Below are 23934 nucleotides of genomic sequence, written 5' to 3' on the forward strand. Positions count from 1 at the left end.
TGCATCAATGCATCGAAAACCTGCATGCTTTGGTCCGTGGTGTCTCCTCGCGTGGATGTGGCTTGTTGATCCGGGATGTGGCTGGTGTCCCGGTATCGATAGCTAGCGCCACAGAAGGCGGGGGGTGGTTGGATCCGCGTCGGCTGCCAAGTGCACCGCAGGTGCCCCGAAAGGGTTATCGATAAGTCTGACGCAGTGTTTTAAGTGGTCGACCCCTACATTACGCCGTGATGCTAACGCCGGTCTGGGCCAAACCTAATAATAATGTTCGCCAATCCAACGGTCAAACGATGGGCGTCTCTGATGTTGCTGACCAGCAGAGTGGTATAGTTGCAATGTTACCCAGCTTCATGCCTGCTTCCTAGATACAATTTATGGCCAAGTTCACCAATGTCCGCTCGGTAACAATAACAATTTGTTCTCGCCTTCGCCCAGGCGCTTATGAACGGCAGTCGACATGTGTGGATTCGGGGACTCAGGGGAGCGAATAGGCTGGCGGTTCGCGCCCCCGGCGAGATTGGCATCGTCCCCAATCGCGTCGTTAGCACCGGTAGCCGCCATGTCAGAGCAAACCGAACGTGGTTCATAATTACCCCTGGCCCAGGCATTGATGGTTCTGGTTCTTCAATCAAGCGCGCCTGGTCTCGTCTTTGAAGCCTTCCTTGCTTCCGCCTCAAATCGGCTCTCCGTTCAACCAACTCTCGAACACCCAAAAATACGCCCCTTCCTCTCAATTCTTCCTCCTTGACGTTGCGGACCACCACCCCGACTGTGCCCTGCCTGCCCTAGACACTTACTAGCAGTTGGCTGCGACAACGTTTCACTTTTACCGAGTGGTCACTTCGCATCCTGAGTCACGTCCCACCGCTCGGTAGAACACGGATTGTGATTTCAACGTGGCTGTCCCTCGTGCCTTTCTTGTCACCCTATGTTGACGGCGGCTCGTGTTTTGGTCAGGTCCGAGATTAGGTGCGACACTACATTTCCGTCACATCAAGGCCATTTGAAGCTCGGCGATACCTCGACAACGGCCCCCACGACCGATAGCAGACACCAACAGGACATTTTCAGCTCTAATTAGCCAGGAGGAGAGCTTGCCGACCTCTCCTGCCAACGGGCCCAGCGCCTCTCTTTGCTCGAACATGGCATCCGAAGACAAACCAAGCGAAAATGCTACTATATCTCCTGAGCCAGAGTCGCACACGGCTGCAGATGACCTAGCCGAAGTACCAGGAGCGACTCCCACGACAGTCGAAAAGCTAGACGCGGCAGATGCAGAAACGCCTAAATTGGCACACGACTCCATGGTCACCGTGCGATTGTCTGAGCCGCCAGCTCTAACGTTGGACATCAGCGCTACCTCAGACGACGACAATAATGAGAAGCAAAGAAATGATAGCGTGTCGACGGATCGACCGTCAGTTGCTGAAAAAGAGAGTACTGAAGGGGAAACTTCTCAGAAGCGCTCGTCAGCCGAGTCCAGGGCAACACCCGATTCCAGCCGCACATTGAAAGAAGAGTTAGACAGCGGGGAGGAGGATGGTGATTCTCGCAGGTCTTCGGACGCTGACTCTGTCAATTGGGCAGAGCTTGAAAAGACGGAGGATGCGCAGACCAAGGACGAAGAGACGGATAATGTGGGTTGCCCATACAACTCCCTTCGACTCTTTGTGAGACATTTCCTTATACTGACGTGCCATTGCAGTCCACCACACTCCTACTGCAGCAACTAGAGCAAGAGAACGCGAAGCTGGCTACGAACCCAAAGACCGTCAAAGTCCAAGTTGCGCGCGACTCGAGTGCGAGGAGACCTCGTCCGCCGTCCATGGCCCAGCTTCGACAAATGGTAGATGGACCGACACCATCTGCTCTGCGATATTCGATGCTTCCACCGCCGCCCATGACCGACCTCGAATTTTGGGCAGCTCTGGTCAAGGACTACCAGCAGACTGCTGGTCGCCTGCCAACACTGCTTTCAAATAAAATACACAAGGGCATTCCACCCCCGTTACGAGGCGTGGTATGGCAGAGCATGTCTGGGGCTCGCGATGCGGGCCTGGAAGAGCAATATGAGAAACTCAGCGGGGAGTCGAGTCCTTACGAGCCCCTGATTGGCAAGGATCTCGGTCGAAGCTTTCCTGGAGTTGATATGTTCAGGGACCCAGATGGTGATGGCCAGCGCATGCTAGGTCGTGTGCTCAAGACCTTTAGCCTGTACGATACGAAGATTGGCTACTGCCAGGGCCTCGCGTTTCTGGTCGGGCCCCTATTGATGCATATGCCTGACAAGCAAGCATTTTGCGTGTTGGTTCGGTAAGAAGAATTGTCTACACGAGGGTGGTTTGTTGGCTAACCGTTCTGGCAGGCTGATGGAGCGGTACGATCTCCGGACGTGCTTCCTCCCAGATCTCTCGGGCCTCCATGTTCGCATTTATCAATTCCGGGAACTCTTGAAAAGCAATCTACCGGAACTCTCCAAGCACTTTGAGGATCTTCAGGTAGATCCTGCCTACGTATCACAGTGGTTCCTCAGTTTCTTCGCCGTAACCTGCCCTCTACCGATGCTGTTCCGGATCTACGATGTCATCTTCGCCGAGGGTGCCCCGGAGACACTTATGCGAGTGGCGCTCTCGTTGATGCGCAAGAACGAACAGCGGCTCCTAGCATGTGTCGAGCTGGAAGATGCGATGCAATTGTTGCTATCGCGAGGCCTGTGGGATTGCTACCACTACGACGCGGAGGAGTTCGTCGACGACTTTGTCAGCTTGACAAGCGAAGTGTCAAGAGAAAATCTGGGCCAGTTGGAGCAGGGCTATCGTCGATCGTTGGTCGTGGCCGCCAGCGCCAGTCGCACATCGGACACGACAAATGCTGCCTCGAGATTTCTGGGCCGAATATGGGCTTCGTCGACGATTGCGCCCAAATCGAATACTACCCTGAGCCCGGGCGCTGGTGCCTCACCCCGACCCCTGAGCATGTTGCGACGCAGCGCATCGAAGCAGAGCCTTGCATCGACTCTGAACTCGATGGAAGCCAGCTCCTCAAGTGTGACAAGCTCAGCCTCGACCGAAGCCTCCATCATGTCCCGTGACTCTTCTCGGCTGGACGACGAAGCATCGGGTCGGGAGTCAACGCCCGTGGGCAATAAGACAGCAACGAGTACGAAGACCCTCGATGAGCGGTTATTGCACAACCAGATTGAGGATCTTTTGACGGCGATGGGCGAGCTCCAGCGGAGCCACACCGTGCTGACGAACCAGCTGCAGCGTGAGAAGGACGAGAGGCAGGAGGACCAGCAAGCAGTCCAGCCACTGCTCGACGCCCTCAAGCAACAGGCAACTTCGAAATCAGCAGTGGAGGAGAAACTGCCGGCGAACCAGGACGGCGAGGTAGAACAACAACACGACGTGGAGGAAACGACGACAGATCTCCCTGCGTTGATTGAGCAGGTTCAGGCCAGGTTCCCCGACCAGGAATGTGAGGACCGCGAGTCAGTTCTGCAGTCCAAGACACAGCTACATGAGGAGCTGGTGAGCGCCAAGGACCAGCTGGCCGTCTCGGCGTCGCAAGCACAGGGCCTCAATCGCCAGATCCATGATCTAAGCACAGAGGTCGCATCGTTGAAGGATCAGCTTCGCGAGAGTCATGCCCACGTTCGCCTACTTCACCAAGACAAGCACCGTCTAGAGCACCAAGTGCAGAAGCTGCGCACGACCAGCGTTACCGTGGAGCCCAGGCGCGAGCAGGTCTCGGACATGTCGAACGTCAAGGGACCCAGCAGTGGGCTCAGGGAATTCAAGCTGGCGCGTAGCAAGTCCACTCCTTCTCAGGCTGGGGGCTTTTCGAAGCGTCTTTCCTCCCTCCCTGCACGGCACGAGTCTGTCATCTCGATGACCTCCACGGCAGGGCCAGCGACACCGACGACGCCGGCCACGGAGCTGACCGTGCCGCCAACAGTCGCGGAGCACGATGCACTGCTTACGGAGCTTGCGAAATCAAAGACAGCCGAAGCAGTGGCACGTCAGGAGGCGGACGAAGCTCAGCAGAAGTTGGAGGCCTTGCGCAAAGCATGCGGTATCGCTCCTGGTGAGACACCTGCCCTGCCGTCCCCGGGGATCAACCCTATAAATGCCGTGGGTATGTTCGGTCGCCTCACCGGACAGACGGGCATGATGCCTCCGGCGGAGACAGCAGCGAAGCCACTCGTCGGGTCGCCGAGCGGATCTTCGACAAGCGGCGGCGGGTTCTGGGGATGGCGAAGATGAGGAAGAACTGTAACGTGGGGATGCTACGATACATAAAAGGCGTGTCAAGACTGAACACAACATTGGAAACGACTGTCTTGTCGCGAGGACACGAGTAGGAACGGGGGCGGATTCTTCTTTTCGTGGGTGTAAATTGAAGGGTTGGGATATATACCATTTTGAACTTGTCCGATAGCGATAGTGGCGTTCAAGGGAGCATGGCGTCAAAGCAATCAAGTATGCTGAACAAAATTTGTTTCGTTGAAGCAGATACATATGTGCTTATACTTGGTAATGGCCAGACGCGCCGTGCATTTACTCGCGCGACTGCATCGCCGTTCCGATCTGCACTCGATCACATGCAAAAAGGTGGTTCCTCCGACTACGTATCTGACTACCCTGTATAGGGGAAAAGCTAGGCAAAGGCCCTCAAGATGACAACCTAGCCTCAATTTCAGAAGATACCACGGCACTGCATATTGACGCGTGATTTGATGCTTACTTCCTGTCGAGTGTCTGGTTACACAACACTGATCAATTGCGAGCACTCAAGGTGTTTGTTGCGTATCTCGGTGGGGGGTTACGTGTACCTGCAGGGACTTTGGGATCTACACCATGCAATAAAACTGCTGATAGACTATGCACCATTTGTACGAGATGACCGGAGCGAAGAGTCCTCCAGAACACTTGTGAAGCTGTAGCTCGTTCGCCGGAACATTTCTAGACTAAATCCGAGGGGCTTTGGGAGGATAGCACATTGCGCAGGGCACTATCAAGTGTCGCACTGAGCTGGTACGGGGTGACGACAGATGTCCTGCCAAGTACAGGCCCTCGTGCATGAGCTTTTCCTGCCCAAGGGATGCAGCTTGGCATGCACAATCCCTGGATAACCCGATTATTAGCGTGTCCTGAAAAGCACAAACGCCATTTCGTCAAGGATGGGGCCTGCATAATCACAAGCTATCGTACGTAGCAGCAAATGCTCCGGCGGCAGCGAGACGGCACCCGCGGGCGATAAGGCCCTGATTAAGAAGCTGATGGAGGGAATCCTGATCGGACGTGATGGGCTTTTGTCCGCGACAATATCGCAAAGGCACGTGTGAAGTAATGCTTCGAGCTCAGCTCGCACAGGAGAAGAAGAGCAGAAAATTGCTGTTGATGTCATGTACGTGCATCTCCAGTCGCGACGGCCAAATCGCGATGGTGAAACCCTGTTGTGATGTCGAAGTTTTCGGCGTGGTGCGGTTTCACCCCTCCATGGTGCGTCATTGCCCAACTGCTGCGGGCTGTTGCTGCTGCAGCTGCCCACTTTCCCTTGCTTCACGCCCACCAAAATCCCCTAATTGCATGCCCGGGCGTGCATTCCATTCCACAGCCTAGAATGATGACTGGACCTGGAGGTGACTGGTGAGTGCTAGCTTCCATCATCGATCATCATCTTCGTCACCACCACCACTACCTTCTTCTGCTCTCTCCATCCACATGCTCCTGCTGCCGTCCTTCTTGCTCAACCAACTCGAACCTCAGTAGAAGCAACAGCACTCGCGCCATTCCCACACAAGTAAGTGAAACAACATCCTTTCGCTGCCAGCAGTGATGCCTCTCTCCCTCCGGCGTCCCGAGGAATTTCTCGTGCGCTCTCTGGTTCTCGTCCCTCCAACGCCAGATAGTTCTCCCTCATAGCCCACCACCTACGAATGATCAACAACTCACAATTTGCTCTCGCCTAGATCTCACGACTACCCGTTCCCGATACCAAGCTCACGATAAGAAATCAACAAAACATCCCGCACTAGCTATCTTCCGTCATCGCGATGGCCGAAACTCAGAACCCTTCGGTCCTAGAGACCACCAAGGCCAGTATGGTAGGTCTACATTCGACGAACCTGGTCGCGTGCGCATGGCTAACAGCGCGAATAGTCTACTATACAAGCCTCTCTTGTCAAGCTGCCTTACTCACAACCATCCCGCAGATGCCGCCGCAGCCTACAACTCCGTCACCAGTGGTACGTCACTGCTCGTGTGCTCGTTATGTGCGAACAAATCTAATGAAACTGGGTAGGACCTGTCGCGCAAAACGTCAAGAACCACACGGCACAGGCCTCTTCTGAGCTGAACAACCTTGCCGCCGCACGCAAGACACCCAACGAACCTGCTGCTACCGGCCAGCCTCTGACACACTACCACTCGTTCTTCCACGAGCTTCTGTCCTGGAAGAACCCCCGTAAGTTGTGCTCAAATCACCACTGCTGGGCCAATACTGACGAGACAGGCGCATCCGCCATCGCGCTCGTTTCCATTCTCTCAGCCATCTTCGCGGCCCGTTATCTCGACATCACCCGCTGGTCTCTGAAGCTGGCATGGATCTCACTCTTCTCAACCGTCACAGCTGAGATTGTCGGCAAGTTCGTCCTGAACAATGGTCTTGCGACTCAGATCCGCCCTCGTCGGTACTACACAGTATCCCGCGAAACGATTGACGGTCTTGTCGGTGATGTTCACGAGCTTGTCAACTTTGTTGTCATCGAGGCGCAGCGTATCCTGTTTGTCGAGAACGTCTTTGCCTCTTTGTCTGTGAGTTTGCGCCCATCCTCGCCTCGAACCCCACGCTAACGCTCAGATAGGCTGCTATTGTCTCATTCATCGGATACCACCTCACCAAGTTGGTGCCCTACTGGGGTCTTGCTCTCCTCGGCACTGTCCTCGCTTTCGCCCTGCCCCTGATCTATGTCACCAACAAGGAGTTGATCGACCACCACCTCAAGAACGCCTCTGACGTCGTGGAGGCGCAGACTTCTCAGGTTCGCAATGTCGCCCAGAAGCAGGCCGAGCAGGTGAGCGCCATCGGCAAGCAATATGCTGGTGACTACACTGGCAAGGTCCAGGAGATGCTGCGCGGCAAGGGCGCCGCTACTGCTGAGACTAGCGAGGACACTTCCCAGACAAGCGCTACCTATGCTGAGAAGGGACCCGCCAACCCTATTGCCTTCCCCAAGACTCCTACCGCCGAGCCTGGTCTCCCTGACGCGCCCACCGAAGAGCCCAAGACGGCTGCCGATGTCCCCGCCCCTAGTGTTCCCTCGGAGCCCGTCCTCCCCAACAAGGACGAGCCCCTAATCTCCTAGACGGGCTTGCAGGATGCTGCTGTGGGCAGCAGGCCAGTTGAGATGGCCTGAGAGAGCAAGCTGAACTGGCGCGTGTCCAGTTCATCAAGCGACGACAAGACGAGGGTTTCCATTGTTGTCACAGTTGCTCATGGAAACCATTTAATCGTTTGATCATGCGAGGCGAGGAACCCGGCCACCTGTCATAAGTTTGTCGATGTCGATGATGACGGATGGACCTGGGAGTGGAAGGTGGAAAATTTGGAGGGCTGTACACGGGGCTTCAGTTGGAAGCAAAGGCAAGGCTATGGGCTGATATGGTGATGAGCGCATTTTCCTTTTGATTGGTACGGGCCCGACGCCTGATGGCGTCTTGGCTGCTTAGAGGACGGAGACAGGGTTCTATGGTGTTTTCTTTCCAAGGCGTCTCAGAATTCACATGACTTGACATTGGTAGCTATAGTTGAGATTGCATGAACAATGAACGACCAATGTCCGCACCCACGAGAATCACCGTCATTGCGTAGTGGGAAGCATATGTATATACATGTCGACCTTGGATGCTACTAGTACTTAGTCTACTTTCTCCTCTTGCCGCCGCCGCCACCGTTCTCGGCGGCCATGCGTTTCCGGCCATTCTTGCTCCAGAACTCCTTGGACTCTCTCTTCTCACGTGCCTCCTTCTTCTCCAAGTTCTCCGCCATCTTCTTCTTGAAGGCGTTTCGGTTCTCCTCCTTCTTGGCCCTTCTCTTGGCGGCCGCCTCGTTGCGGATGGTGAGGAGCTCTTGCATGAACGCCCTCGCCTTCTTTTCGTCGGGATCTTTGTTGACGACAGCGCGCTTCTGCATGTACGTCGGCTTGCGCTGCTTCTTGGTCTGAACAACCTGGCTCTTGTACGGCAGCTCGGCGGCCAGCGCCCGCGGCACGCGCAGCGGGTTGAAGTGGCGCGTCTCGCGCTCCACGGGGCGGTACTGGCTGTTCTTGAGCTGCGGCGTCGCGACGCCCTCGTCGCGGCGGACCTGACCCGTCAGGCGCATGGGCTGCCATCCCACCAGGTTGGTGACGGGGTTGTAGAAGCGGTGCGGTTTGACGGGGTACCACGCGCGCAGGAAGACGAGGTCTGAGTAGAGGATCTTGTCCTCAAACGTCGCGCGGAACTGACCCTCTGGCTTGCTCAGGGCGCGCTTGATCTGTCCGCGCACGCCGGAGACGGTCTTGATGGAGGCACCCTCAAACTTGGCAATCTCGAGCGACGTGGAGAACATGTCCTTGATGAAGGCGGTGTTCTTGAAGATCTTGGTCGGCTGACCGGTGAGCTTGAGCTTCTTGACAATCTCGGTCGACTCGTCGACGGACAGGACGGTGCCCGTGGCCGCGATGCGGAAGCCCGGTATGTCCTTGGAGAAGGAGTTGAAGCACGCGAAGCCCGTGTTGGGGGCGATCAGGGGCCCGTAAAAGGTGCCGAAGCAGTGCATGTGCTCGGGTGTGTACTTGAGCATGCGGGACCGCGTCCGCGAGTCGGTCAGGGAGTAGATGGGCATGGACTGGAAGCGACGCCAGCCGAGGGAGAAGATGAGGGGGTCGTTGGTCTTGAGGATGCGCCTGTGCCAACGGTGCCGCTTGATGCGGACCTGGACGAAGCCGAAGCGGTCCTCGGTGGGGGAGAGGCCGCCGACGACAATGGGCGTGCGCGAGTTGAAGCGTTCGACAAACTCGGCGGGGACGCCCTCGAGGACGATCTTGGCGTACTTGCCCGCGCGGTAGCCCTCGACGGCGGCGCGTTGTCGCTCGTCGAGCTCGGCGAATTCCTCCTTGTTGATGTCGAGCTGCTTCTGGATCATGGCCTTTTGGGCATCGTACCACTCGTCCTCGCCAAACTCCTGAATATCGCCGCCCTCGCGACGCGCGTTGGCCTTGTCGTTCAGGAAACCTTCCCGATCTTCCTCTTCGAAGCGCTGCTTGAGCTCAGCCTTGCGCTTGGCATTGGCGTCGCGCTCGGCCGCGATCTCGTCGGCCGTCTGTTGCTGGGGAGCGTCCTCAGGCTTGGCAGCGCCTTGGTCTTCTGTCGCCTCGAGATCCTCAAAGACGCCATCACCCTCGTCGTCTCCGTCATCGATGCCGTCGAATTCATCGTCTTCATCGAATCCTTCGCCGTCCTCGTCACCTTCACCACGGACCGCGGTGGTGAAGCGCCGACGAAGTGCATCCACGTTGGCCTCGTCAGCCCACTTGGCTGCTAGATCCTCGTAGTCGTAGTCGGGTATTAATCGGTCCTCGGTCTTGTCCTCGTCCTCTTGCTTGGTCTTTTTGAAAAAGTCATCGTCATCCTCGTCGGCCTCAATGTCTTCCTCTTCCTCATCCTCGTCAGTGTCTCGCCAGCGCTTCAGCGCATCAGCGGGTGATAATGACTCGTCGTAGATGAAGCGCGCCAGGTCGCCTGTGTGGTAAGTCCGTTTCCTGCCGTACATCTTCATAGCCTTGGACTGGAGATTGTCCTTCCATCGCATAGCGGCAGCCTCCTCGTCGGAATCGTAGTCCTCCTCCTGCTCCTCGTCATCATCATCCTCATCCTCATCCTCGGCACCAGAGATCGAGCCCAAGTCAGAGTCGCTGTCGGCAAAGGCCACATCTCCCTCAGTGGCGTCCTTGTCGTTGCTCTTGCGGAACATCTTGCCCATCTTGCTTTCTTGGAACTCCTCTTCCGAATCGAATTCTTGGTCCTCGTCGCCACTGGCAAAGCCTTCATCCTCCGGGTCGTCATCCTCATCTTCGTCGCGCTCAGCTATCCGTGCCTTGCGCTGCGATTTGCGGCCCGTATCCTCATCCTCAGCCACCTCTTTGATCTGCTCACCACCCTCGAAGAGTTGGACACCGTTCTCTGTCTGGCCGAGTAGACGACGTTCGGCTTGCAGACCGACAATCATCTCCTCTCCCTCGCCACGTTCAGCATCTTCGGTATCTTTATCAAAGTTGAAGCCCTTTTCTCGGGTGATCCAGATGGCGTCACCATCAATCTTGAGACCACTTCTGTCGGACATGGGGGCGTAAAGCCTCTTCTCCTTCTCGTCTAGCCTGCGGCGACCTGTCTTGCCGGTGATCTTGGCTAGCGCCTGTTCCATAGCAGGTGTTGGGCATGGGTCAGGCAACGCCTCCATATTCGCCACGGTGTAGTCGCCTAACCCGGGAATGTGTATCCTCTGCCCTTGTGACGAGAAATTGGTGCCTCGGAGATAGCCTGACAGGACTATCGATCGGTCGCAATTCGGGTTCTCTTCGATTTTGGTTGGATGGGTGATGTCGCGGTAGCTGTCGATGATCGAGTAAGGATGCGAGTTCCTCCACACCAGGGGCCGGGGGTTCTTCATGACCGACAGGAACCTCGACAGGTTGTGGATTTCACGGTCGGGGTATCGTCCGTTCATCACACCAGAGAGGTAGAAGAGATGCGCGCCCTGGTATAGCTCCGTCCATAACCTGCGCTTGAGCCTCTTCTTGGCATCCTTGAGGGTCTGCGGTTTCCGAAACAGATCCAGATGTGTGAGGATTCCAAAGACGTTACCGGGCATGCCCGTTGCGCTCAGCACATTGAGGAACTCCATGGTCTCCATCTCGAAACCATAGTTGCCGTCGATCATGAGGAGCACAATGTCTGCGACCTTGGCCACGTCCACCATGGCCTCGAGTTCGTTGGGGCATTCGAGGAAGGTGAGGCGCTGCTTCTTGGACGTAATGACGGTGATCGGGCCTTGCGGGTCGGTGATGGATTCCTTGGCGTAGCGACGGATCAGAGACTTGAGGAGTGTCGTTTTTCCGACGCCAGGAGGGCCGACAATGGCGACGAGGCGGGGAGGAGCCTCCTCGGGCAGGCGATCGACGAGGGGAACATGGAGTCGTCTCTCTTTGATCTGGAGCAATGTCAGTGGAAGCTTGTCAGCAAGGAGAATCTTCAACTCACATCTTGGGACCGAGCAGCAGACTTTGCGAGCTTGCCAGGTTTTGCGAAGGCGAAGGCTTTCGGGTTTTGTTCTGTCCCATGCATGTTAGTATTGCTCCAGTCCTAGTCGCATGCGTCTGCATTGGTGTTCGACGTACCGCCCGATGATTGCTTCTTTTCCTTCTTGTCTTTCTTCTCCTTGCCCGACTTGCGATGGGGCTTGTGTAATTGCTGCTCCATCGTTGCGGTTGGCGTCGTCCGGGTCACTGCTTTCGAAACATCGCCAGACGCAAAAAGTTGCGACAAGGCGTTGGTCTTGCTGGGAAAAATTTCGGGCGATAAGGCTTATCGATAAGAGCACAGTGGGGGATCATGGCTCTGGCTTGGAGCTTAGTGGGTCGCCCGCCAAGACACCGTCGCTGTCTCTGTCCTGGGCTTCGGGCAAGGTTCATGTTATTTGAGCCATTCTGTCGCATTCATCGAGGCAACAATTATTACGTGGCATGGGCAGAGTCTTGATGTCGGTGCTTGGGATCGAGGTCAATCAACCCTCCCAGACGCCTGTTGCGAACCTGACAGCGAACGATTGCCGCCGTCGTGCCCCTGTTTGGAGTCAGCACTTAGCAGCCAACACCACGCCAACGTCCATATGCGAGAACCTCGTGTCACCATTGGAAACAATCATTCAGTAGCTGTTTTGTTTTTCGCTGCTGTGCGTTGAGCGTCAGTCAATTGGTGCCAACCTCTTGTTCTTTCCCAGTGCAGTTTCCCTTGCGAACATGATTGTGGTTTGAACACTGGGCTGCTGGGCATCAGAATTGCCAGCCTACCAGGCAGGTGAATAGATCATGCATGGCTCCCTCCACTCGATGGATTATTCCCAGAAGTCATTCTGGCATCAGCGTATCAGATCTCCTCGCTGCAGGGTCTCGGGAACAAGCCACTTGGGAAGTAGCAAATAGCAGAAAGGAGATAACTTTACGTATCATCAGAAAGGACATGAGTCACAGAGAAGGACTGAGCATCCTATACGAGGTAGAGATCGTCAGGAAAGCATACTACTGCCTGCTAGACAGTGAGGACCCTGTCAAATGGATGGGTGCCCTCTATAAAGAGGCTTCGGTACTTCCGTTCTCGACACAAGGACACACTGCAGACAACACAACTTCACAGTCATCAACAGATCCTCGGCGCGACGAGTCCATTTGCCATGCCAAACCCCAACCGTATGTCCTCTCTCGCCTTGCCCCTTTTCTCGTTCCCGCTGCTAAATAAACACCAGCCGGCTTCATTGGCCGGAAGGACTCCCAAGCTCTCACGGACGGCATCCTGCACAACTTACGCCAGGAAAAGGCCCAACAAAAGGGAGAAACAAAGAAAAGAGATCCCGAGACGGCTTCCGTGTCGACAACTGCATCTACGGCGCCCTTGTTGAAAGGCAAACATAGCATACCGACGGAGCGCAAGACTTAGCACAGTCAGCCGCTTGAGGAAAAGGGATGTCTAGCAAAATGAACAGTTCAGGACTGTTGTAAAGTAGGGTATCAATTCGTCTCTCATTCGCTGTTTCAGCCTTCGTCCAGTCGATCAGAAGCTGTCGTTGAGTATATCCTCGTTCATCTTGACCATTGTCGGACTGTACTCGCTGGACTCGGGATCGGCGCCCGCATCGATCAGAATGTCGTCCACGATTCTCCTGCTTGCCTCGCGTGCCGGCGTCTGCAGCAGCTTCGACGGCGGCAGAGCGAACTGGATCGTTTTGGGCGGACTCATGCCCGCGTACAGATCAGCATCGTCGTCGTCTTCGTAGTCTATTTCCTCCCCAATATCCCAATCCATCGGCACCTTGCTCATCCCCCCTTCACCCTCGTCAAAGGCGCTCCTGGCCTTGCGACCTGTCCCGGGTGTCTGCACACTGACCCCGGGTGTGCGAGGACCGCGCTGCGGTGCCGCGGCCGCTCCCTTCTTGTATGGCGACATGAAGGCTTCGCTTCGGAGTCGAGGCGCAGCAATCTCAGGCGAGGACATGGGCGAGTCGTCCTTCCACGACGGAACGGCTGGCTCCTTGCCCTTGCCCTTGCCTTTAATGGGCGATATTCGCAGTGCAGGTTTGTGCGGTGTGGCTTGCACACGGTAGTTCTTGTCTAGTACGCGGTGGAGTAGAGGATCCTTGCTCTTCTGCACCGACTGTTCGCTTTCCTTCCGCTCGAGGAGCTGCCGGGGCGTCATGGACATGTCCGGTAACCTCGCGGTACGCTGTGCAAAGAGCACGGTGGAGTCTTCTTCGTCCTCTTGCAGCACAGTCGTATCATCGTTCTCGGGCATCTCCCTTTTCATGGTCTCGTACGGCGAGTCGAGATCGGCCAATTGTGTCCGCGTGGTCTTGGTGGCTGGTACTCGAGGGGTGCTACCCGACAATTCACCGTCATCCAGCAAGGACTCTTCGCCTTCCGCGTCCATCGGCGCGTGGTCCGACACGTTGGTCATGTCGACATCCTCGCCACGTCGGGGTGTCTGCGTCATGGCGGTATCGTCGCGTATCGCAGTGCTCTCGTCATTCTTGGTCGTCTCGGCGTCGTTGTCGAGAGCTTCGTAGCCTGAAAGCGAGACATTGGCGGAGGCTTCAAAAAATTGCTTCCAGAATTTAGAGGCATCCCAGACGGCCCGCGAATGGTCGCCATACTGCTCGACGAGCGGGAGAATGCTGGTGGTAACGATGCGGTGTGCTTTACTGAAGTTGTGGTCGATTTCTGGCAGAGACGGTCAGTCAAGTGTCTCCCTATCCTGTAGGATCCCGACCTTGCAATGTCAGCGTGATCGACTGTTCCAGCTTCTCAAGCTCCTCGGTCAGCGTCAAGCTGCGGGGTGCTACACTCGGTCGCGACATGACGGGAATTGTTGATGGTTGAATTGAAGACTGAAGTTGGCGGTCACGGGCGCGTGGAAGACGCGATGAGGGGCACGTCCTTGGTGGGGTCAGTTATTACGGGCGAGGCAATCAGGGGGAAAGCAGCTTGTTTTCATGAAGCCTATGTGTTAGGTAAGGTAGGTAAGGTACGGTATCCGCTGGGTATCTAATGCGCGCCGTAAAATCCATTGATATCGAGCTTCAATAGAAGATGCGATACCATCGTGTCATCGCCCAACCCCTCGAGCCCAAGCTCCCTGTCCTCTTCCCTCCTTTTGTCAACACGTGCCTTTTCGGCCATGCCACGACAGACAGTGACAAATATCTGTACCTTTTTCTTAAACTGCTTGTAGAGCATTGTAGAAGACATGGCGGCGTCAGAAGCCCCCTTTTCGTTCTTTTGTCGCCTGAGCTTCGCGTACTGCAGCACAATCGTGAATACCGCTTCCAGAAGCTGTAGGACCCCTTTTTGCCGTTTGCGAAGGAACAGCGACTGCGACACCACATTGAGGACGGCACTGTGCACCTCGCGCAGTTTCTCTGGACTCTCCACGCCGTCCGTCGGCTGCTGCTCGAGCGATGCCTCAATCTTGTCCAGTCTCTTCTCGAAAGCCTGCCAAGGCAAAGCCACACCAACGTCCAGAAAGTATGACGCGATGCTGGCCACAAAGTGCCGCGCCTCCCTCACGAATCGGTATCCATGTTCATCGTCCCCGCGCTCGAGCATCGCCTCCCGCCAGAGCTGATCTGTGACAAACACTAGACGCAGCACGCGCAGCATAAGCTTAAAGACGCGATCATATTGCATCAGGATCAACGGCGTCAGGGCAAAGCTCAGCTCAGACGGTGCTTTGTAGCTCAGTCGCAAAAAGTCCAATGCCTCCAAAGAGTCAGGATTGACGCACTTGTCGATTTCTTCATCCGACAAATCGCGCACCGCAAAGCTCAGTTCCCCGGGCAAATCAGTAGCCTCCGTTGTGAAAGGTTTGGAAAATGTCCCACCCCATGGCTGTGTATCAAAGCTGTCAACGAGCACTCCCATCAGCGCGAGTCGTAGCTCTGAGCTCGCTGGTGGCCATGTATCGCGGCCTCCCAGCCGGAGACCCATTGTATCACCTTGGCGGGCGACACCAGCCTGTCGATCGGCTCTTTCGAGGTCAGGGTCGAAGAGCGCGTGGGCAAGTCGGCTCGAGAACACGCCATTGCCAAAGAGCTGGAAGTCATGCTGCAGTCGGAGGTGATTGCGGAGGTTGTGGCTCCTGAACAGTTCCCGAAGCGCTTCACGGTTGACAACTTGTGCTTGCGCTTGGATAAGCCTGCCAAAGCTGAGATTGGGAATCAATGACCAGTGCAGCATGTCGTCATCAGACCTCCCTTTTAGTATAGACTCTTTGCCGTCTAAATGTTGACGTATCAGCTCATCCAGCGAGTTTGGGGCTTCCTCTGCGGTCGGTTGCCTGTCTAGGTCTTGCATTGATGCTGCAATGCGATCTTGCATCTCTTCGGGGTCGAGCGTGAACAGATCGCGAGCAGCGTGCGTTGTTGCTCTGGCTATGCCCGATTCGTGACCCGAATGTGGCTCTCCCAAGCTGCGACATTCTTCAATCGCTCCCGCCAGTGACTCTTTGTAGACCATCACCTGGGCTTCGAGTCTTTGGATCGCGTCCCACTCGAATTGCCAGTCGATACTTGGTGCCACGGCCTTGGCCAGCGTATCTGGCTTGGACAGGGCATGTTCTGGATGGCACGCCCTGAGGAAACGGAGGCTGCGACCCGTCTCGAATGCCATTTCAAGCACGTCATCGGGAATAAAGCTGGGTGCTTGGTTCTTCTTGAGTCGAAAGTCGACATCCTCACATTCCTCACCAAAGTCGTCCGTATAAACCTCTGCTTCGACCTTGACGAACCCCTTGGCCTGCCCAAGATTTGTCCTGTGCACGGGGATGCCAGTCTCGGGCCTGGTCCCTATCCATTCCTCGAGGAATTCAGTCCAAGGCGAGCATACCACTCGGAGCAACTCCTGCCAGATCTTGGGCAGCAGTCCCCGTGTCGTTTGGAATTGGACCGTCTGCTTCTCCACGCTTTCCACGATCCGCGCGTCGCCCCCACCCAAGTCTACAGTGCTGACAAGGTGATGAAGGGGATCTAGTATGGTCATGACAGCTCTCACAAGTTCTTGAAGTTGTAGCAGCGAGCCCCCTTGCCAGCGAGACACGGTGTGTTGCTTCAAAGAGTGGAGCGCCTGGCGTACGGCACTGGCCAGCGCAACAGCGCAGCGCGACCTCTCCTTAGTGTACATCTTGTTGACGAAGGTATCGAGCTTCAGATATTGCCCGCCACAGGTGAGGCAGCGCTTCTTGATAGCACCGATAGCACCGGGAGAGAACCCATGCAGCCGAAATTCCGGCAATGTATCATAGAATTGTTGTCCATCCTCGCTTCTTTGGAACAAGGCCGACTCGTTGCCCACGGTCAATGCTAGAAGCGAAGCCAGCACTACGCTCGAGGCAACAGCGGGGCCGCTGGGCTGAGAGGACGTGCGCGCGCGTACTTGACCGCGCGCAAGCATCGACTCAAAAGCCTGAGGGCCAGCTTCAGTCATATTTCGAGGCGGAGTCTTGGTGCTCGCATCTTGCGCTATGTGTGAGTCCCATGTCCTGAGTGTCGATGTGTCCTTGGTGTACGGGGCTGGTTTGGTCCACAGATCGTCATCCAGATCCGAGAAGACTTCATCTGTTGCGTCTGGCTCGGCTGCTTCTGATTGTTGCATAGGTTGGCTCGTATTCACTGGTATTCCAGTGACCACTTCAGGCGGACCTCGCCAGGAGAAGAGCTCATTGTGGGTTGAGGTGACATCCAGCAACTTGGACGCATCGCAATCTAGCGCAAATCAGCAAGAACAACAAACGGCATCGTCGTCATACTCACCAACCAGTTCCTCGGAGAAGAATGAACGTCCAGCATGATCGCTATTTGGTAATTCATTAACCAAGGAGGTTGTGGGCCAGAAGTCGGGCACCGCAAATACGTTGGCCATGTTGTGCTCCCGGCGCTCCTACTGTAGCAAATTCAATAATGCTGGCCACGCATGAGGTGCGAGCTGGGAACAAGCCCTGGTGGAAGCGATATCTGCAGCAGCTGACCAAAGGGCAAGTTGTAATTCAGGTAAGTTGACGAGAAGACGCACCTAGCCGCCCCGCGACACGCGCTTTGAGGCCTGGTTGGAGGCGCGTTTGTTGCGACAGAGGGTGCAAGTTTTCGGTACCTAGGCAGCGCGCCATTTTAGGTGCGTAAAAGAGTACCCTGTACATCTACTCGAGAATGATCTCATGGGCAACGCAAACGCAAACCTCAAACTTTGGAGTTTGGACCCTGATTCCCGACGAGTCTGAGGACCAGGCTAGTACTTGGCATTTCGCATCTTCAGTTGCAGGATCTCAATTGGACTCATCGCGCCATTGGTTATCGCCTATCCTCTTTATTCTACCAACCTCGCGACTGAACATCCCCCGTGTCGCCCAGCAATAGCGGATACCCTGCCAAAGCCAGCCACGATGCCGCCCAGGAAACGAGGGCGTGGTGGCGCGCACGCTGCCACTGCTGCCACACCGGCACGCGACGACGACAAAATGGACATTGACACGCCTAGACCCGACGACACCAAGAGCGCATCCCCGGAGAAGTCGTCCGCCATCGATCCAAACGATTGCTGGACGGACGACCAGGTGGCTTCGCTGTTCAAGGGTGTCATCCGCTGGAAACCTGCCGGTGCGTCCTCCCATCAAGCTCTGAACAAGGCATGAAATGACCTGACGTCTCACAATTAGGCATGCACAAGCATTTTCGAATGCTCGCTATATCAGAACACCTGCGGAATCATGGCTTCGACCCCGATTATCACAGACACACGCGCATCCCGAACATTTGGAAGAAGCTCGGCACCTACTACAATCTCCAAGCCATCGACGAGCGAGAGAGCTTTGACGACGATGAACCCGACGACAGATATCTCGATTTCCAGCTACCACTTCCCATCTTCTACGACGCGATCATGGAGCGTGCCAGGGCCGATCCCAGCGAAACAAAATCGTCTCCGGCAGCATTCGACCCTGAAGGGCCGATCCCTTCCTCGCCGCCCAAGAAACGCAAACGCGCAGGCACGGGGTCGAGAACAAGGGGGACATCACGAGAGGATACTGAGGAGGTTTCGGTCGCGCACAACGAGAAACCTGCCGGACGGAGGTCTCGTGGACGCACCAGGGCTGCTAGCAACGCTGCCAAGGCAGAAAAGGCTGAGTCAACGGAGGACGAGGACGAGGAGGAAGACGAGGATAGCGAGGACGAGGATGGAAACTCGAGTCAGGAGGAGAATCACAGTGAAGAGGAAGCTGCAGCGACGCCGTCGGCCAGGCCCACCCGGGGAGGCAGATCACGCGGGCGAGGCCGAGGTAGGGGCGGGCGCCGGCGTGGCCGATGAACCAGCATAAGGAAGGCTTCCTCGACAGATAGTATATTAGAGCTTGAATGATACCCAAAGAGGATCCCATCAAGGGAGAAGCTTGTGACTACGTCAACGATTCCTCGGCCATGTTGACCTCCCATTCACCGACATACTTGGTGGTATGCCTCCAGTCTCTTCCGAGAGGAAGCTTGCCCTCAACATCTAGCATCCCTGGCGCGCGAGGTCCGGGCGCTGACCTCCTAGGCAACTCCCTGGGCGGCGCCTTTGCGAGAAGATCCCACATCTGCAGCTCATCTTGGTAGCTGTTGTGTTGATCAAGATCCTCGGCGTACTGTTCCTGACTTCGCTCAATTGCTATGCGATGGCCGAGAGACTCCATCGTCCTACGCGTCTTCTGGAAGGGTGCGACGGAGAATTTAAAGATCTCGTCGGCCTCTTGTGCGATGGCCTGCGATTCCGCCGTATCCTCATCGCTTTCTTCGTCAGAATCATGGCTATCTTGCGTCGACTCTGAAGTTGAGACGTCAAGATCAGCATCTGGCTCCGGCTCCGCCTTGACATGTGCGTCAGTATCGGGCGCGGGTACTCTCTTCGTAGCGTCGTCCTCCCAAAGAAGTGCCTCCTCCACCTGATCATAGTTGAGTAGCTCGTCCTCGTCGTTGGCCTCGCCTTCATTATACACGACCAATCGTAACCGGCGCGCACTTTTCCGCCAAAAGTCTCTTGGGTTTTGCGGAAGATTCAAGGCTTCCACAGCTGTCCTAATATCCCTCCCTCGTACAAGACTTCGTTGATGAGGATGCCGCTCCCTTTGACTTTTAATCCGAGTGGACGCGGCATATATCGCAGTCTGCACCAGCCTCCTGGTGATGGATACTGTGAGCGAGTAGAAATCTTCGAAAGTCGATGTCCATATGGAAGGCGGGACGTCGTCAATATGGTTCCAGTTGTCAGCCGGTACCGACGAGTTGAGAAATATCCGTTGCGACACGCTAAGCCAGTTGTGCAGATGGAACAGTCCTATCGAAGGCAACGCTGACGTAGCTTGCAAGCGTTTGTCGCCGGCTCGAAGTCTTCTGGAGACATCAGGTGTCAAGTCCCAGACCTCAGCCCATTTCTTTTCCTCGCGATGCTGCTCGCGGCGTTCCTGTTTCAGCGAGAGAGCGTCAGCAGCATCGTCGAGCGCATGGCAGCACTGCTGGCTGAGTTCCATAGCCGCAGGGTATTCCTCCATCGACACGAGTGAGCTGCTCCCATTGTCGGTATAACGCTTGAGACCAGCTTCGAGAACTTCAATGAAGTGTCGCACTTCCACGGGGCTCTTACTGCCAACTCGTTCTGCAACCCCTTGCAGATCGTCCTTGCCAAGACGTGCAACCGCCTCGAAGAACAACTTCTTCTCAATGCTTGACCAGAAAGTGAGGCCGATTTGAGAATTCGGCGGCTCGGCCTCGTCGTTCAGCACTACCCTATGGGAGGCATCCTCGACAGCTGCATTGAACAGGTTGATGTAAGCAGAGTTGAAGTTCCCTTTTTGTCTTTTCAGGGGCCTGAAAGCCGCAGGATCTTCAGCGGACCGCTTCAATGGCAGCTCATCCCCGGTCTCTTCGCGGTCTGACTCTTCGGCCTCCTCTGCAGACGGGTCTCCGGAGCCTTGGTCAAGGGGGTCAAAATCTGGGTCGATGCGCTTGCTCGGGTCTGGTGATGGCGTTTGCCGTGATGGCGGCTCAAGCTTTTCATGGTAGGTTTCTCCAAGCTGAGCAGCACTCGAAGCTGCAGTGTGGTCGTCGATGGGCTCGTTGATATGATACCGTGGGTTTTCCTGAATAGCTCTGGTTTCCTGGCCCGCATCCGAGTCGTCCACTGGAGACGATTTCCGTGGGCGCAGCCGTCCTGGCGATGCGACGGGGGACGGTGTCTCGGGAAACGGAATCAGATCCGCAAGCCCGGCGTCGTGGTCGTCGAGAGGCTCATATTCATAGTCTGAGCTCATGGTCTACCTTGTTTCGGGTAGGCGCAGCGGTAGACGGCAATGATTGTTAGACTCATGTTAAGAGCTTCCCCTGTTATCGCGAGAGGTGTACTTGACGGCTGGAGCCGCGGAGGGTACAAGGGCCGAGTGAAAATTGTGGATGGCCTGATGGTTTTTTGAGCCGGCAAGAAGACTCGCGTCTTTGAGATTTACGGTCTCCACGTGACTTTACAAACATGCATCCACGATAACGCGCGAAGGCAGAATAAACGATATAGGCCTAACCTTACCTGCCCATCTAAATGCATGCAGTGGAGACCTACCCTCTCTTTGGTTTGAAGGCCGTGTGCCCATAATGAGGTTCCATATGCAAAGACCACCTGCGTCAGAAGCTGCGCCGCCATGAGTACTGCAGGACCCGGGTAGGCTGAATAGCCAGATAGATCCAATCGTTCCAGCCTTCCATATTCACCTATAGATTGCGTCTGGGACATTCATTTGACGATATCTTTGATCCTTTAGAAATAAAGAATCAGATGGGCAACGGTCTTGCTTGGATGAGAAATTCCACTCCGCCCTTCAATGTTTCCTGCGTAATGTAAGTTAGCTCTTTGACTGTGATGAAGCAGCGGCGTCGACTGCTGCCGCTGCTTAGGCGCGTAAAGGTGGGTCGGACCCCCAATCTATCCCTAATAGGTAATGATGCATTGCACTAACAAATGCGCCTGTTGTGACGGTCAACGGCAGATAGTGCTAGACTGAAAAAGCGCTAGGCAGGCCTGGAAATTTCATGATGCCAGGCCGGCCAGTCCAGTCTCCTTGATGAACGCGACTTTGACTGCCCTTCATCGTCCACATACACACCGTCGATGACACGACCATCGCCATGTGCCATGCTACACTCACTGTCAAGGTGTCTTTATCAGACACGTCCAATATTGGGCCTCCAGGGACGGGCTCGAACAGCTGTCCCCGTCCAGACCTTGAGGCGATCGACCTATGCGACCACGGCGTCTGAACCCAAGTCACCCAAACTGCAGTTGCGCAACTACCAGCTAGAATGCATCAAATCCGTTATTTCTGCGCTCAAGAGAGGACACAAGCGGGTCGGAATCTCTCTCGCAACTGGCAGTGGGAAAACTGTGAGCGAAACCCATGTTCATACATGAGATGCAATTCAGAACTGATCCCTGGGGCAGGTCATCTTCACACAGCTCATTGAGAAAATTGAGAAGCGTGCAAACGGGGGCGACAGCACACTCATTCTCGCGCATCGTCGCGAGCTCGTTGAGCAAGCCGCTCGACACTGCCGGCTGAATTACCCTGGGAAGCGCATCGAGATTGAGATGGGCAACATTCATGCGTGCGGCGCCGCAGACATTACCATTGCCAGCGTGCAGAGCATCAACTCAAAGGATCGGCTGGACAAGTACAACCCGTCCAACTACAAGCTTGTGCTCGTGGACGAAGCCCACCACATTGTTGCGCCCGGGTACATGAAGGTCCTCAGCCACTTTGGCCTCAATACGAAGCGCGACGATTCACCTGCTCTAGTGGGCGTGTCAGCGACCTTTGCACGGTTTGACGGGGTCAAGCTCGGCGCGGCGATTGACGAGATTGTCTACCACAAAGACTACGTCGACATGATCTCGGACAAGTGGCTGTCCGACGTCGTCTTCACCACCGTCGAATCAACAGCGAATCTCTCCAGGGTCAAAAAGAACCCTTTCGGCGATTTCCAGACGAGCGATCTGTCAGAGGCTGTCAACACCGACGAGATCAACGACATCACCATCCGCAGCTGGATGGCCAAGGCAGCGAACCGCAAGTCGACCCTCGTGTTCTGCGTCGACATTGCCCACGTCAGGGGCTTGACCCGCAGGTTTCGTGAGTACGGTTTCGACGCGCGATATGTCACGGGAGATACGCCACAGGTCGAACGGGGAGAGATCCTCGATGCTTTCAGAAGGGGGGAGTTCCCCGTCCTCATCAACTGTGGTGTCTTCACGGAGGGGACCGACATACCGAACATTGACTGTATCATCCTAGGTCGGCCGACGCGGTCTCGGAACCTGTTGGTGCAGATGATTGGTCGAGGCATGCGCTTGCACCCGGACAAGGAGAACTGCCACATCATCGACCTCGTATCGAGCTTAGACACCGGCATCGTGACTACGCCAACGCTGTTCGGGCTGGACCCGAGCGAGCTGGTCAACGAGATGTCCGTCAAGGGGATGAGGCGTCTCAAGCGAGAAAAGGCTGCGGAAGCAGCGGTGGTTCGAGAGGCGGTCGCTCGTGGCGAGGGTCCCCGAGTCGACTCCTCCACGGCCGTCACTTTCACCGATTACTCCTCCGTGGTCGACCTCATCGCTGACACCTCTGGCGAGCGGCACATCCGCGCCATCAGCGACTACTCCTGGGTGCAGGTGGGCGCGGAGCGCTTCGTGCTCAGCGCCCCCAGCGGCTCGTACATACGCATCGAGAAAATCGACCAGACATCGTCGGCCAAACCCGGGGCCAGCAGCGAGAAGCCCGTCTACAGAGCCGTCGAGATCCGCTCTCTGCCACCGGGGGTGAGCAAGTCACCCTTTTCCGCGCCTCGCGAACTTCTCACCGCGACTACCTTTAGCGACGCGGTACATGGAGCGGATAGCTACGCGCAACACGCGTTTCCCCTGAGCTTCATCAGCCGCCGTCAGCCGTGGCGTCGACTCGCGCCCACACAGGGGCAGCTCGATTTCATCAACAAGTTGCGCGGCGAGTCATCGCCTGTCAAGGTGGGCGATCTGACCAAGGGTAAGGCAGCTGATATGATCACGAAGCTGAAGCATGGTGCCCGAGGGTGGTTCGCAAAGATTGAGGCCGACCAGCGCAGGAAGGAGAAGCAGGTGTTGGTGGAGAGGGCAAAGAATGCACGAGAGAAGGTCAAGGTCGGACCTCTCGCCGCATGAATTCCTGGTCCGCCCTGTACAATTAATGTGTCTCTCTCTCTGGCTTTTGTCTACTGTAGCTATAGGCGTTTTGGATGGATGCTCGTGGCTCAAGGGACATGGCTCGGCGCATACTCATGGCTTTGGTTGTCACATTTACGGCTTAACAATAACGTAGCCTTTCTTTAAGAAAATACTTGAACAACACATATTTTGCACGCTACAAGTCTGCTCGGCTTTCCTATCGCTTATCCACGCCAGCGACCACAAACACCACAAGATACAGGATAATAGTAAGATCACGAAGACTGGAGCATGTTTCTTTGCGCACGAGTTGGGTATCATCTCGCATTGCTAGCAGCGGCTGTGTCAGAAACTCA

General features: G+C 55.7%; 8 protein-coding genes across 8 annotated transcripts; 4 read left to right on the forward strand and 4 right to left on the reverse strand.

The window, feature by feature from the left end:
- Positions 1-875: 875 nt before the first annotated feature.
- On the forward strand, positions 876-4371 carry F5Z01DRAFT_32718 (rab-GTPase-TBC domain-containing protein). The gene is made up of 3 exons (XM_046259067.1): positions 876-1637; positions 1706-2313; positions 2366-4371. Exons 1-3 carry the CDS (start codon positions 1143-1145, stop codon positions 4263-4265), a joined length of 3003 nt encoding a protein of 1000 aa, XP_046123170.1. The 5' UTR covers positions 876-1142; the 3' UTR covers positions 4266-4371.
- Positions 4372-5857: 1486 nt separating this feature from the next.
- Positions 5858-7446, forward strand: F5Z01DRAFT_32771 (cell lysis protein-like protein). Its single transcript, XM_046259076.1, has 5 exons — positions 5858-6104; positions 6218-6250; positions 6307-6468; positions 6517-6818; positions 6869-7446. Exons 1-5 carry the CDS (start codon positions 6059-6061, stop codon positions 7367-7369), a joined length of 1044 nt encoding a protein of 347 aa, XP_046123171.1. The 5' UTR covers positions 5858-6058; the 3' UTR covers positions 7370-7446.
- A 480-nt stretch (positions 7447-7926) lies between these two features.
- F5Z01DRAFT_614263 (uncharacterized protein) lies at positions 7927-11522 on the reverse strand (the record flags this gene model as incomplete). Its single annotated transcript, XM_046260808.1, has 3 exons — positions 7927-11253; positions 11304-11374; positions 11441-11522. 3 exons carry the CDS (start codon positions 11520-11522, stop codon positions 7927-7929), a joined length of 3480 nt encoding a protein of 1159 aa, XP_046123172.1.
- A 1191-nt stretch (positions 11523-12713) lies between these two features.
- On the reverse strand, positions 12714-14272 carry F5Z01DRAFT_32932 (DASH complex subunit Ask1-domain-containing protein). Its single transcript, XM_046259105.1, has 2 exons — positions 14082-14272; positions 12714-14032 (listed from the first exon to the last, which is right to left on the reverse strand). The coding sequence occupies exons 1-2, from the start codon at positions 14167-14169 to the stop codon at positions 12870-12872; spliced, it is 1251 nt and encodes a 416-aa protein (XP_046123173.1). The 5' UTR covers positions 14170-14272; the 3' UTR covers positions 12714-12869.
- A 9-nt stretch (positions 14273-14281) lies between these two features.
- On the reverse strand, positions 14282-17413 carry F5Z01DRAFT_732888 (Spc98 family-domain-containing protein). The gene is made up of 2 exons (XM_046266728.1): positions 17119-17413; positions 14282-17070 (listed from the first exon to the last, which is right to left on the reverse strand). Exons 1-2 carry the CDS (start codon positions 17225-17227, stop codon positions 14357-14359), a joined length of 2823 nt encoding a protein of 940 aa, XP_046123174.1. The 5' UTR covers positions 17228-17413; the 3' UTR covers positions 14282-14356.
- A 133-nt stretch (positions 17414-17546) lies between these two features.
- On the forward strand, positions 17547-18711 carry F5Z01DRAFT_32949 (CT20 family protein). The gene is made up of 2 exons (XM_046259106.1): positions 17547-17958; positions 18018-18711. The coding sequence occupies exons 1-2, from the start codon at positions 17745-17747 to the stop codon at positions 18665-18667; spliced, it is 864 nt and encodes a 287-aa protein (XP_046123175.1). The 5' UTR covers positions 17547-17744; the 3' UTR covers positions 18668-18711.
- F5Z01DRAFT_32950 (uncharacterized protein) lies at positions 18712-20739 on the reverse strand. The gene has a single exon (XM_046259107.1). The coding sequence runs from the start codon at positions 20643-20645 to the stop codon at positions 18756-18758; it is 1890 nt and encodes a 629-aa protein (XP_046123176.1). The 5' UTR covers positions 20646-20739; the 3' UTR covers positions 18712-18755.
- Positions 20740-21431: 692 nt separating this feature from the next.
- Positions 21432-23773, forward strand: F5Z01DRAFT_642678 (P-loop containing nucleoside triphosphate hydrolase protein). Its single transcript, XM_046262661.1, has 2 exons — positions 21432-21766; positions 21824-23773. Exons 1-2 carry the CDS (start codon positions 21494-21496, stop codon positions 23573-23575), a joined length of 2025 nt encoding a protein of 674 aa, XP_046123177.1. The 5' UTR covers positions 21432-21493; the 3' UTR covers positions 23576-23773.
- The last annotated feature ends 161 nt before the right edge of the window (positions 23774-23934 follow it).

The sequence above is a fragment of the Emericellopsis atlantica genome (genome assembly GCF_019669845.1).
Source record: "Emericellopsis atlantica unplaced genomic scaffold F5Z01scaffold_1, whole genome shotgun sequence".
In the NCBI taxonomy this organism is placed as follows: Eukaryota; Fungi; Ascomycota; class Sordariomycetes; order Hypocreales; family Bionectriaceae; genus Emericellopsis; species Emericellopsis atlantica.

Bases quoted from the DNA above. Each gene is read 5' to 3' on its own strand.
- F5Z01DRAFT_32718 (XM_046259067.1), top strand. From the start codon at position 1,143: ATGGCATCCGAAGACAAACCAAGCGAAAATGCTACTATATCTCCTGAG. The intron at 1,638-1,705 runs GTGGGTTGCCCA...GTGCCATTGCAG, and splicing joins AGGACGAAGAGACGGATAAT to TCCACCACACTCCTACTGCA. The intron at 2,314-2,365 runs GTAAGAAGAATT...CCGTTCTGGCAG, and splicing joins GCATTTTGCGTGTTGGTTCG to GCTGATGGAGCGGTACGATC.
- F5Z01DRAFT_32771 (XM_046259076.1), top strand. From the start codon at position 6,059: ATGGCCGAAACTCAGAACCCTTCGGTCCTAGAGACCACCAAGGCCA. The intron at 6,105-6,217 runs GTATGGTAGGTC...ACCATCCCGCAG, and splicing joins CCTAGAGACCACCAAGGCCA to ATGCCGCCGCAGCCTACAAC. The intron at 6,819-6,868 runs GTGAGTTTGCGC...ACGCTCAGATAG, and splicing joins ACGTCTTTGCCTCTTTGTCT to GCTGCTATTGTCTCATTCAT.
- F5Z01DRAFT_32932 (XM_046259105.1), bottom strand. From the start codon at position 14,169: ATGTCGCGACCGAGTGTAGCACCCCGCAGCTTGACGCTGACCGAGGAG. The intron at 14,033-14,081 runs GTCGGGATCCTA...CGTCTCTGCCAG, and splicing joins GATCACGCTGACATTGCAAG to AAATCGACCACAACTTCAGT.
- F5Z01DRAFT_732888 (XM_046266728.1), bottom strand. From the start codon at position 17,227: ATGGCCAACGTATTTGCGGTGCCCGACTTCTGGCCCACAACCTCCTTG. The intron at 17,071-17,118 runs GTGAGTATGACG...GATTTGCGCTAG, and splicing joins CTTCTCCGAGGAACTGGTTG to ATTGCGATGCGTCCAAGTTG.
- F5Z01DRAFT_32949 (XM_046259106.1), top strand. From the start codon at position 17,745: ATGCCGCCCAGGAAACGAGGGCGTGGTGGCGCGCACGCTGCCACTGCT. The intron at 17,959-18,017 runs GTGCGTCCTCCC...TCTCACAATTAG, and splicing joins CATCCGCTGGAAACCTGCCG to GCATGCACAAGCATTTTCGA.
- F5Z01DRAFT_32950 (XM_046259107.1), bottom strand. From the start codon at position 20,645: ATGAGCTCAGACTATGAATATGAGCCTCTCGACGACCACGACGCCGGG.
- F5Z01DRAFT_642678 (XM_046262661.1), top strand. From the start codon at position 21,494: ATGACACGACCATCGCCATGTGCCATGCTACACTCACTGTCAAGGTGT. The intron at 21,767-21,823 runs GTGAGCGAAACC...TCCCTGGGGCAG, and splicing joins CAACTGGCAGTGGGAAAACT to GTCATCTTCACACAGCTCAT.